This window comes from Nestor notabilis, unplaced genomic scaffold (genome assembly GCF_000696875.1).
Source record: "Nestor notabilis isolate BGI_N333 unplaced genomic scaffold, ASM69687v1 scaffold9869, whole genome shotgun sequence".
Classification (NCBI taxonomy): Eukaryota; Metazoa; Chordata; class Aves; order Psittaciformes; family Psittacidae; genus Nestor; species Nestor notabilis.
Window position 1 is genome coordinate 19,369 of NW_009944091.1, and position 13,437 is coordinate 32,805.

General features: G+C 41.5%; 1 protein-coding gene across 1 annotated transcript in view; it reads right to left on the reverse strand.

The window, feature by feature from the left end:
• Window positions 1-520: 520 nt before the first annotated feature.
• TRANK1 (tetratricopeptide repeat and ankyrin repeat containing 1) overlaps window positions 521-13,437 on the reverse strand; it is a 31,657-nt gene continuing 18,740 nt past the window's right edge. Inside the window, exons 17-24 of the mRNA XM_010022261.1 lie at window positions 13,022-13,178; window positions 11,803-11,891; window positions 10,224-10,327; window positions 8,535-8,667; window positions 7,498-7,643; window positions 2,525-5,601; window positions 900-1,001; window positions 521-633 (exon numbers count right to left, since the gene is read on the reverse strand). Of these exons, the coding sequence (XP_010020563.1) occupies window positions 521-633; window positions 900-1,001; window positions 2,525-5,601; window positions 7,498-7,643; window positions 8,535-8,667; window positions 10,224-10,327; window positions 11,803-11,891; window positions 13,022-13,178 (3,921 nt within the window). The remainder of the gene's footprint in view (window positions 634-899; window positions 1,002-2,524; window positions 5,602-7,497; window positions 7,644-8,534; window positions 8,668-10,223; window positions 10,328-11,802; window positions 11,892-13,021; window positions 13,179-13,437) is intronic.

Genomic DNA, 13,437 nt, shown 5'->3' on the forward strand with positions numbered 1-13,437 from the left:
ATAAAAATAGAAGAGAGATACTGTAAGAATATCACCTGAAGACTCAAGAGTTTCCCAACATTGAAAGACTCAGAACACAGCTGGTTTACAAGGGTAACCTAAAAACACTGATTAAAACCTCTTAAAATCAGAGAAACTATCCTATTGCTCTGAGTGTTCCAGCTCAGAAGAATAATGATGTAAAGTAACAGGGAAGAAGGAAAAGAAGACTGAGTGGGAAAATACCCTGAGGTAAGGCAGAAGCGTTCTTATTTCTTCCTACTTGCTGCTTCTTTGGCTTTTTGTTACTTTCAAGCTACCACAGAGGTTTGAAAGGAAATTTGTCTTAACAACTACATCATCTGCACACAGGTAATTATTCTGACAGAATACAAGTGACATAAACACAATAGCATATATTGCTCTTTTTTTTCCGACTCTTCCCATTTCTGGCTCCATCCCTCTATTTTAATTTTCAACATTTTAATTGTAGAACGAGACTGTTAGGAGGACAGAATAGCCACCTGCATGTTTCTTCTAATTACCATTTCCCACATCTTCCTTTTTTTCTGGAGGGTTTTTTATAGATGAGTTCTTCAAAAGCCCTGCTTTCATCTTCCACTTCATTTTCCAAGTCTCTATCATGCACAGAGCCTATATTAAAAACAAGAAATGAATGAAGTATGGAAAACCCCAACACCTCTTCCTCTTGATAATATGCCAAGCTATGTCATTGCTCTTGTACGTCAGCAATATACCTTCCTATATAATGTATAATCATGTTTAAGAAGTATTGGGCTTAATATGACAAGTATTTAAGAGCTCTGCTGGGAAGCAGAGGCTGCTGAGCCACTTGCTGCACTAGTAATTAGTTTTTACACAGGAAATCTGTTTGAAACCTCTGCAATTTGAAAACCTACCTTCTTCTTTTAGCTGATGAGAGTCCATTTTCTTCAGCCACTTACGAGCCTCATCAATGGTGGCAGCCAATTTGCTGGCGTGTTTGGTTACTGTTTCTTCAGCTGAAACGGAGCACAGTTAACATGCTGTAAGAACTAGCTAAGAGATGGACAGCAGCTAAAAGCCAAGCACAAAACAAAGTCACTCAGAGCTGTCTTTGTGATGCTGCTGCAAAGCAAGAAGTCTCAGTCACCAGTGATCTCATGTGAAGGGAAATCCACTACTGGGGATGAAGGTGCTGCACGTATTCCTCCCCATTCCAGCCAACCTTACTAGCACTAGCAGAGGAGCAGCTCTGCATCCTTGTGTTGTCCCTTTTAAGGTACACCTGAAAGTCCTGAAAATGCCCTGGTTCATCCGTTTTTGGGTATTTAAGTTCCTGGTTTTCATTATCCTTCTGAAATTGCACAAGTCAAAGTCAAACATCACCCCAAGATGCTGCAGCCTTTCCTTAACTTCACCATCAGGGACTTGAAAAATGCTTATTATAAAGTGAGGGAAAAGTAATCTCAAAGGCAAATAATTGCTGTAAATATATTTCACCAAGTGGAAGAACAAGGTAACATTCATCAAGCAATTGTCATAACAAAATCAACTATTACTTAACTAAGCTTAGTCCATCCATCATATTCATCACTGCCGTGGTTCACTGAGCAGAAAGCCAACTAAATAATAAGCAAAACTTTATGAAGTTCATCCATATGGTAAAGCTTTCCACTAGGAGTAAAGGTAAAGCTTATACATGAAGATCACAACCTAACGTTTAGGTACAAATTTAACGTGGCTCACTGATCAGAGCTGATGAACATACCAAACATTATGGTTCTTCATTCCTGTCAGACATCACAGGCAAAGTGATAACTTGATGGGGTTGGTAGATTTCTACTACTAGAGCCAGGAACAATGTTTTGATTTAAGATGCCACTTTCCCACAGTAAATACTCCAAACAATTTTGCTCCCAGGCCACTCAGCCATTCAATTTTGCTTGGAATAATGCTTTAAGTGTGTATGAGTGAAAGAAAGGTAATCAAAATGTGTATCTCCCGAGTACCTTAATTTACTGGACTTAATACCAGGGTTGCCTTTGAGTGTCTGACATCCCACAGACTTGTAGTCAAGTACCCACTTCTGTTCAGCCCCAGCACAGCTACAAGTCCAAGGGCAGGTGCTCAGAGGTATCCTTCACCACAGACTCCAAGTACTCCCAACACTCTACCCCTGCATACCCAAATTACTATGGCTGGCAGAATGAAATGAGTGGAAAACAGTCGAAAAATCAGTGAAGATTACCTGGGCTAATGTAACACACTGCTGTAGGAGTGGGTAAATTCAGGGCACACAGCACATCTGGTCATGCAGGTAAAACTCACTTTACTAAACCTCATCACTATCCACTTGACTTGTACCACCTGATGGATCACTTTGTGCTTGAAAGAGCTTAGAATGTATTTAATATTTTCAACTGTCTCAGTTTTCTTTTCCTCAGCTACCAGAAACACCTTTCTCTTGACCACATTAAGGTTCTCAAATGGAGCTTTGCCAGGTCTAGAAGTTTGGCCACAAGTGACACATCAAAGTTCCTACCTTTAACCCAGGCTTTTCTCTCATAGATTTCCTCTACTGCATCTGAAATCTTCTTAATATTCTCTTTGATTTTTCTCTGGCATAAGTTGGAGCCTTCTTTGTACGCCAGATGATCTTGGGTGTAACTCCTTTCCATAATGGCCTCCACTACTTCCAGTCCATCACGTATTATGGGACCTATCTTCCTCCTGAAAAAGTCGGCGTAGTGTTTGTAGGCAGCACTGTTACTCCTGTGTCGCTCTGTGCTTCTGTGCTCTATGTAAGACTCGCTGGCCACAGAACTCCCATCTCCTTCTGCATGCAGCTTTTCTTCTCCGCTGATCTCTGTTGGTGTCCCAGGTTCAGAAGTGTCTGCCTCCAGGCTTTCTGACCGGCTGAAATAGCTCTCGTTGCTCTGGGTAAACCTGGCTCCGCAGAGGTCACACTGGGTTTGGTCGATATCTGCTTTTTTGAAGATCTCTGATAGAAATTCCTCTCCTTCCACTGCCACAGGCTCAGCTTTGGAGCAGGCCTTCCTCTTCCACTTCACACACAGGGCAACGAAACGGAACACACGACGCAGCTGGCGCTGAGCAGATGCCTTCTGCTCCTGCTTCTGCTGCTTGCTGAGTGCAATGACTTCCAAGGGATCCTTTTGGTCCTCTAAGCAATGAACCCTTTCAAGTTCCTTTTCTAGTTCGTCGGCATATTCCGTCTTATCCAAAGAGGTCACAAACCTGTCGAGGTTTATGTTTTCGTACAGGATGCCCCGTATGGGTGGATGCCCCTGAGTGTATGCAGAGTCCCACCTCCATCGGCAGTCCACCAAGTACTCCTCATCTCGCTCTGCCAGCAGCTCTTGCAGGCCCGCAGCGATTTCTCTTACGTGTGTAGCATCACTCACTTGCTCCACAACCCTCAGCAATCTTTGAGGCACTTTAGAGGGATAGTCTTTTCTCACTGCTTGCAGCATCGCCTTGATTTCAGGGAAGTGGTGGTGTAAGAGAGATTTGTATTTCAAGCTCTGCACCTGGTCAGCATTCAGTAGCATCACTAAGCACAGCACTACCGTCCGCTCAGCCTCCCCTGAAGTTATACAGTCAGGGTCCTCAAAAGCATCCAGAAGGACATTGAACATTCCATGAACTCCACACAGAACCTCTGCTAGATAACAGAGATGAAACCTGAACTTCTGCACAGCTACATAGGTGTCCTTTGGCCTGTACTCCTGTATAATAGAAAACGTGTCTCTAGGTTCTTTGTTACGGTCCTTGCTTTTGAACAAGAACTCCCAGTAATGAATGAGAGCAATGTAACTCTTTGGAAAGCAGAGAGTAATGTTCTTGGAGAGACGCATCAGAACAGCACAACAGAGGATATACTGGAATTCCAGCAACATCACCGTGTTTCCTATGCTTGGAACCAGGTATCTCGTGCACTTCTTGACCAGGACATTCATAAACCGGAAAAAAAACCTTTTACAGTTTTCCGGGTTCTTATGAACGTAGAATTGCTCCAGTGAATTTTCAAGGAGGCGAATGAAGCACAAGTGCGTTCTCCCTCCGTTCTCAGCGTTTTTGTCAGGTAGCAACATACCATATCTGCCCTCTATTCCTTTGGCTTTTCCTCCTTGGCCTTTCCCCTTTGGGCAGTTTTTTGCCTTCGCCAAAGCAAAGTTTAGCTCTTTGTTATAATCATCCTCTTCCTTAAAAAGAAGTTTCTCAAACTCTTCAGGATACCCCGAGGATAAGATGAGAACTTGCATGGTGTGTAGCCACAAGTCAGTTGATTCTCTTCTGGCTGCGGTGTCTTCATTTTTAAACTTAAATGTGAGATACGCCTTCAGCATTGCTCTGCAGGGTTTGGAAATAGCACTACTGAACTCCAGGATTTCTTTGCATGCCTTTGGGTTCTCAGACAGTATTCTCAAATGGAAATGGTTAGGAAAAAACATCTCTAGGAGGGCTTTACACGATGCGTATTTGTCAGCAGTCAAAATGTCTGCAAAGCTTTTGTACTGATTAAGTAGCTCTTTGGGGAAAACACATGCGGCTTCCAATAGCAGGCCATTTATTGCCACCAGATGCATTTTACACTGAATTATTGTCTTCGCTTCATGTCGCAACAAGGGCTTATGGTAATCCTTACAGGCTTTATCTTCACAGTTCAAGCCAACAATGAACTTCATACAAATATCAGGGTAATGCTTGTTCAGTAACTCATGGCTGATTGAGCACAATCTACTTAACAAGTGCCGTTTCAAAGCTGATTTTACCTCCTCTGTGCTTACTGAGAAGCCACCTTTTGTCTTCGTCTCTTTTAGACATGTTTTGTCTAACAAAAACCTGAGAATGGGCTCAGCTTCATTTTGGGACACCAGGCAAGTGTCACCTGTTGGGACAATCCCAAAGAAGGCAAAGCATAACTTCACCATATCCTTCTCTGCATTGGTGGCTGCTTTCTTCAAACTCCTAACCAGATTCAGAAGAGCCATCAAGCCACGCGTTGCCATGAAGAGGATGTTCTGGCAAGGAATGCTGCAGCGAGATAACTCAAAGAGAGCTTCCACGGCACCAGCAGAGTGGTTCAGAGACAGGAACTGACCGTAGGCGCTGCTCAGCTTTGTGAAGTCTCCCTTCAGGACCCCCTGCAAGAACACAGCCTCAGCAATGCCAGACCTCTGCTTAGTTTGTTCATAAAGTTCGAGGGCTTCTTTTAGGATGAGCTCCGTTTCCACCAGGTTCGCTTCCGAACAGCGAGCGAGACCGGCGCGAGCTGCAGCAAGCAGACATGATGCACGGAACTCCTTTATAGCCGTGAGGTCAGCTGCCTCCAGAGCAAACCCGTGCTGCTTCATTAACTTGGCAGCTTCCTCCTCTCGACCTTCCCTTTTCAGTAAGTCTGCTGTTTGGCGCAGGCACCCGCGGGACTTCAGGAACTCGAGCTGATCCTCGATGTCCAGTTTTGAGAGGACTCGCATCATTTCCTCAGTTCTGTTCATACTCAGGTACTTCACAGCTGCTTCCAAATACAGCTGATTTGCTGTACATGAGAGTTTGGAAACCATCTGCCCTTTTGAGTTCAGCATCTCTTCATATCTGAAATAACAGAGACATCCATTTACTACCATAGGTGACTAACGTAGACAAAAAAAAACCACTTCATTTTTAAAAAGCCCCTAAAGCATTTAACCAACAGTCACCATCCCTGGAGGTACTTAAAAGACTTGTAGATGTGGCACTTAGGGACACGGTTTAGTGGTGGCCTTGGCAGTGCTGGGTTAACAGTCGGACTCAATGATCTTAAAGGTCTTTTCCAACCTAAACCATTCTATGATGCTATGAAGCACCATAGAATGCTCTTTCTTCCAAAAGGCCAAGTATTTCAAGTGATGTCTGTCATGCAAGAAGAACAATCACATCATCTTAAAAGACCTACTGAAAAAATTGAGTGACAACATACGGCTGTCCAAAGCAAGATCATGACAACTTCTGCTACAAACAGGATCACGAGGTTTTTACAGCATTAGTGAATCTTTCTCCACGCTGCCAAACCACTGTGCAAATTATTTTAATCACATTTTACCAGTGGTAATCTTCTGTTTATTAAATAAACGTCAATATAGAATGGTTGTTTACAGGAACAAAAAGCCAGAATGAAATATATGGAAAGTTCAATGAATTCCACAAGGCCAATATAGATAATGGTCTGTAAAACTTACATAAACCACTCAGTTTAGAGGACTCTTTCAATTCCATCACATGTACCTATACATTGCTGCTTACCGAGTGCCTGAGCAAAGTACCTGCCTGCATCTTTCAAAACAAGCACCTCATTATTACTGGCTGCTGTGAAATTATTAAAGACATCCCCTAAGCCATTCTTACCAGACTATTTTCTCCTGCATGCTGAGAATGAGTAATTTTTCTCCTGATGGGTGAGTAAATTATCATTAGCCTTTCATTATCATACTTGCATGATGAATGTGGGAGTGCAAATTTTTGTACCTATGCTGATGAATCTGCAGGAATGATTTGGGGAGGCTGATTTAAAAAATGGTTATTTGGTGCTTTTAATGCTTGAAATCTTGGATCAAACTACCTTTACATATTAAATGAGCTTTATTGCTTCAAAACCAGTTGTCATTATTGAAAGGACATCACAAAGGATTTCAGTGAAGGTGCGTAACTGTAGGCCTTGCTAGAATTCTAATTGGTGTATATATGCTTTAGAAGTGTCATTTAGGTGGAATTAATGAGAGGTGCAGCCAATAAACGTACTCTTTATGCACCAATGTGTTAATGAGGTCACAGGGATGGTGCCAGATGCACAGTTCAGTCAAAAAGCTACTAACAAAATCAGTTTATCAAGCACAGTGAGAGGCAGTTCTTAACTGCCCTAGGCCAGCACCGGGGAGGTGGTATGGAAAAGTTCATCTCAGAGACTGGGACCAGGAATGTGTCAGACAGGCAGCCCAAGCTGATCATTTAACTTACTGTTCTTTGCTCTCTACATAGATTTTGATAGACAAACAGTTCATTTCCCACGACGACTGCTGCATTGCATACCATACACCTAATGGCTATTCTACTACTGCCTAAGTGGCAGTAGGTGGCAGTAAGCTAAATCTGTTACTATTTCAGTCTTAAAAAGGGAAGTGTTCAGTACTTCTGATAGATGTGCTTGTTGCGTTTAACACAAGAACCTAGTTCAGAGGACTGGCTGAAGGAGAACTTGCATGACTAATAAACAGGGACTGGAAAAAAATCCCAGGAAAATGAAGCTAGTCCCTGCTCCACCTGTGGATGCAGGAGAATGCTTCCACTGTGTTATCATTACCCAAGTGAGAACTCAGACCAAGTTAATGTAACTTCATACACAACAAAGTCACCAGCCAAAACTCGTGTGACAATCTGATGGTGAGCCAACTCTGCCACCCTGAATTTGGAAATGGAAAAGAGAATTATATTCCAGTACCAACTTGGAAGACATACCTCTCAACTGCCTTTGCTGCTTCTTCATAGAGTTCTTCCTGACAATACATTTTAACTGCCAGATCAAACTCCTCAATTTGTTCATAACATTCAGATGCTTCTTTGTAGCACTGGCTTTTCTGATAGTAAACTGCAGCATCTTTCATCTGCAATGCAGAAGTCAGTAATGAAACTGAAGTGCTCTGAACAGTCAAAACTACACAAACAGAATAAATCTACTGATTCCATCATGTAGGCATCTCATGGAGAAACACACTTTAATAAAATGTAATTAAAGTATCTGAATGTAATCAAATATATATTAAAATAACCATCATTAAAACTGAACAGAAACCTTCAAAATACTTGTGTCTGAAAAAAACAGAATGTAAAATTAAAGGTATTATATAGGATTGCCAAAGTACTTTTTATTCACCCAGCTCTGCCTGTTGTTAAAAAACACCACATATGCTTCTGTTGAGTTGCAAACTACTCCGAATCATCGGGATTAAATTTAAACAGGTATGGACGCAGAAAGGGAACCCTAACTTTGTTTCTTAAGCTTTAAGTATTTGGGAACAATAACTTTACATCCTTTTAGTAGAAATGCACTGCAAATAAAAACGTTAAATATCCTCCTACACTTAGAAAATTATTGTGAGTCCTTTTAAGTCTCAAGATTCCATGTCGATGGCTGTAATCAGTGAAGTTTCAGTATTGCCACAGTATTGGGTGAAGTACCAGTTCAGCTCTTAGCAGTTTCATGAAATCAATCACTAATTAACTTTCGACTGCAAAGTAAAAGTGACTGAGGAAAGATTTGAGGAAAGCCAAAGAAATAAACCTCAACTGCATAAGTGCATCCTTGTCCTCTTCATTCCTCTTCTGGCTATTCTGTGACAAGTGCTTTCCCTTGAGCAGTCCAGCTTAAAGACCTGGTTTAATTCATCTACTACTATGTCACGGAAAAATACTATTATCTTATGAGTAATATGAGGGGAAAAACGCAGTAGGAAAAGGAAAGGGATAAGGAGAGGATAGTTTAGAGGACTTAATACCTTTCCTAACTTTTTACACAGTTCTGCACAAAGCCGGAACTCCTTTGATTGAAACAGACATTTTAGTGATAATTTCGGTTCTCCACATTCCAAGTAAGTTTTAGCCAATGTCATATATTCCATCTGTTTTTCCCTGGGGAAATAAAGAGAAAATCACTGTTTACATTTAGGAACACATGATCTGTCGCTGAATCCAACCAACACTGACGTCACGTGTTCTTTCTCATACATAAAGTGACGAGGTTCAACCTTACAATTAGTTGCATTTTGACTGTCACTGCTCTGTCCAGAAGTCTGTTCCAAAATCTCACTGCTCTGACAGTAAAGAGCTCTAAATTCTCAAACTAAAGTACACTAGTGTGGTTTTGTGCTGCTTCCCTTTTCTAACTGAACTTGCTCCTTCCTCCTTTCTGCTGTTTAGCCCCAATGCCATTAAAGACAACAATCAGATTTGTTCCTAAGTCCATCCTTTCTGGTGTCATTGCAGCATGCCTCTCTTCTTCCCAGACCTAGTTGGAATTCATCATCCTTGAGCCTGGAGTATCAGAACTGTACAGAGCATTTAATATTACAGAGCTCACAGGAACCTTACTTATGCTTTGCACACCAGCATTAATATCTCTACTAAAGCAAGCTGCCACCTTCACAGCTTCGTTATTACGTAAGTTCTGTCAATTTAAGATACCCTAATATACCCCATTTCTTCTCCTCAAACTTTACCGAGTTGACAACACCCCAGTTTACAGCCAACTGAAGCTCTTTTCAATCCCATCAACAAATTCTCTATGATCATGACACTTTATGAATATCCCACCTGTAGCCAGGGCCACTAATATAAAACAGGTAATGGAAAAAGGTAAACCTTTCACTTCATCCAGTAATAACATTTCTCCAGACCTTCTCCCTGCTCCCTCCAGTGCTAGCTTGCTCTGCTCTAGTTATTCCTGTTAGCATCGCTAGTTTTCAGCCTTCCCAACATGAAAAGGAATTAATTCACTTACAGTCCTCCCCATTAAGTGTTTTCCTGTCTTATTTGAGACAAGACCCAGACAGTTTTTCAGCCTCTTCAGGAAACTACAAACTTCCTCTCCTGTGAAACCCTTGAGCTATTTTGCCCAGCTGACAGCATGAACTAAATGATTCATCTCAAAATCTGCCCCTTTGGTTCAGACCTAAGTCCTGCTTGTTTAATTCAGATTGACTCTAACACTAATTTTACCTCGAAGACCACTTTTTGTTAGCAGCTTTTCTTCCCCAATGTACCACACCATTCCTTCTTCTTTGCTAAGTGAATATGCAGTAGGATTTACTGGAGTTGAGCACTGCTGATGGCATATGCTCTTCTATCTATGTCTAAGAATATAAAGCCTCTTGAGGCAATGCAAAACCTGTTGCTTTTCTCTCACACAACCAGTAAGCCTTTTCAAAGACCACTTTTGCTTTGGATAGCCTATGGGGTACAACTGCTTCCAGTACTCCCCAAAGGGACCAGTGCCCTAGACTCTGTTGGAGCTATGGTAGACTTCCCAATTTCTTACATCTCTTTTGCAACCCCCAGACAAACATGTGGAGACACCTCACCTGCGTGGCTCCCCAGTGTCTCCAGTGTGGTCCCACAACTGTGGTGGGAGTCTCCCCATGAGGTCTGGCACTGGAGAAGGACACTCACTCCTCTGCATTCACACTTACCTGGGGCTGCTTTTCTTGGAGTGCACTTTGAGGACAGCATCGTGTGCCAGGGCCAGTTTTGACTTCTCGGCTGCTCCTCCCTTTTGGTAACATTTGGCTGCCACCTGAGGTGAAATCATACACAACATTCACACCCCAGCATCCAGCCCATGGCTTAGCATATAAAAGTAAGCCCTAATTTTACAGCGGCTGTAATGGAAAACAGAAAGACTAGCAGGGTGCCGGGGGGAAGAAAGAGGTAAAACATTGCAGTTGATTTTTCAGGACAAAAAGAACAGCTTTAAACTCAGTCTGCATGTGACCATCACAATCAGTTTTAATTAAAAGGCTTTACATGGAGGTAGTGAAAGCAACACTCCTGGAAGGCTGACAGAAGAAACAGCACATGCAATTTGAACGATGCCTTCAATCATTAACTGGGAAGTCACCAGGCATCTACCACATAAATTCTACTAATAATAGGAGAACCAATTCAAAGTTTGACCAAAAAGCATGGATCCTTTATTCATGCTGTTACCATACCAAGCCCTTTCTGTGATAAGCTAAAGAGAAACAGCAGGAGCTACCATGTTCCTAGCAAGGTTTGTTTTGTTATCACCTCCCTCATTCTGCAACACCATTATTTCTTTATTCTATCCACTGATTTAGTATTTGTTTTTGTTTGGAAATTGCACACTGCAATCCACTCTTAGAACTGCCAAATTCACCAGATAATTTCTTCTTAATGTAGCGATGATTAGCAAAGCTCAGGGTTATAAAGAAAACAAAACAGCAGATAACACAGCTAATGCATTTCAGATTACAAGATAAAATTTTTCCAGCTGTGTGTTTTTCATCTAAACACTCTGCTGTCCATTTAGGAAATTGCCTTTTTTCCAAGGGGAGATAAAGACTGTTCAGTGGCAGCTGATTATTTTGACTTTTGCCTTGTTACAAACAACTGTTTTCCATACAAAAACCCTCATGTTGCCATCAGCAAAGATGGAAACTTCCCTTCTGCCACGATCAAAAAAAGTCTCCAAAATCTGATTTCACAGGATCATAGAGTTTATCAAATTGGAAGGGACTCATAAGGATCATTGAGGCCAACTCCTGCTCCTCACAGGGAGGGGTAAGAGCATCATCCAAACTCTTCTTTAACTCTGACAGATGTGACCACTGGGGAGCCTGTTCCTGCAACCAGCCACTCTATTAGTGAAGAACCGTTTTCTAATGTCCAATCTTAACTTGGCACGTGGTTTAGAATCACAAATTCCAGTCAATTCCAGTTGTTGCTAATAATTGGGGTTTTTACAACCATCTTTCATTTATGCACATTAAAATGTTTTTCCCTCACTGGACTGCAGATTTCTGAGTAGTGAATTAAATACTACAGACAACAGGCTTGCTCTCCCTGCTTACTTCTTGCCATTTGTTTACCAGTAGTCTGCAGACACCTACACAACTACAAAGCACAAACTAAGATAGGCTGCTACAGAGCAACTGAAGGCTTAGAGACAGTTTTACAGATGGAAAGAAAAAACCCCAAAGGTTTCAGAATAGGCAATAACCATTACTTCAGATAAACATTTGCTCCTACCTCCCAGAACTGATGTTTAGCATAGTAGTCTCCTTGAGCAATCCATTCTTCTGGAGTTGAAGTTTTAGCAAACATGCTGTCATCTAAGTCTAGAAGGTGAGGGGTAATCATTTTATGTTAGAATGGGTAAACCACAGAAACCACCTATCATGTACCAAAACTAAGCATTAACATCCCATAATATTCCAAACTCTGCGATTTGTGCTCACACCAGTAACGGTAACCATGCATTAAATACATTTTATCCCTTTCAGCCAGCACTGAAAATCAACAAGTTGGGTTTGGTTTTGAAAGATCTTGAAACCTCGTGCTTATCTTTCAGACCAAACGTCGAGCAAATCCATGGTCTTTATAGAAACTGGATGCTTTCATTTGATAAACCTCTCTCAGCTGGGATGGTTCTCTGAGAACAGCCTTCACTACTGTGCAGGTGTGATGGATGCACTCCTCCTGTTTGAACTGACTGAGCTCTGGTCCAGGCAGATGCTCAGCAAGTAAATCATATTGTGTGAGGTTATCAGTGAGAACACAGCACCTAACCCAAAACCACCAACAGTCTGGCTGCAGACTGGGCTGATAAGTGGCTGGAACCGTATAAACACAGCAGAAAACCTGACCACAAATCAACCAGTTCGTGCTATACGTATCTGTAGCCATGAGGGGCTGTTGAGCAATCCCTGCATAGCAGTGGGTCTGGAGGTGATCTCCCCTTGACCAGGGACATCTCTTGAGGCTGAGAGATCCCCCACCTGACACCAGACATCAATGGGTTGGGAAGTGGCATTTCTGCATGCGTGTAACATTTAAGATCTGTACATTAAGCTTAAGCAATAATCTTTGTATCCCATACTACCTGTAAGTGTAGCAAATAGCACTGATCGCCAATCCATCTGTACTCATTAAATATTTTACATACCTAAATCGACTGGTTAGAACTCAAAAAAACCCTAATTACCAGGTCAGATCTGGGTGAACTCTGGCTCTTCTCCTCTGACAGCAGGAAAACTTATACTAATGAATGAGCAATGAAGTTATGTATTAACATATATGATCGATTTTTAGAGCCAAAGAGAAATCAGTGGAAATTTGGCTGTTATCAATGAGTACTGTTAGAGGGACCAAAGAATTTAACCTTCTTTTTACACAGCTTTAAAGTAAGAAAGCATGAGCAGGCTGTTCTGTTTGACAGTCTCTTAAGGAAGCTGAAGGATAACTTTACCTTGCTTTTCATCTGTTTTGACAACCTTAACAAATTCTCTTTTGATGAAATACTTAAAAGCTGGAGCCCGTTTATCACTGTCTTCATCGAAGATCCAAAGATTGACTCTGGCTCTTGTAATGGCAGTATACAATTGCTTCAGCTCTCCGTTCAGCATCTAAAGAGGAACCAAAAAAAGGCAGCACACCAAATAAAATCAATTAAATGCCAGATGAGCTAAATCATTACAAAGAAACATACTTTGCAGTTACAAGAAAACAGTGCACATGTATATGTATTATATATATAATTAATAACAAAGAAGAAAGTATCTTCAAGTAAGTCTAAATATGAAATATGTATTTTTTTTGATTACATAAGCCATTGTCCAGGTAATTTGCATGAAACTACTGCTGCTGCAGTTCAGGAAGCTGTAG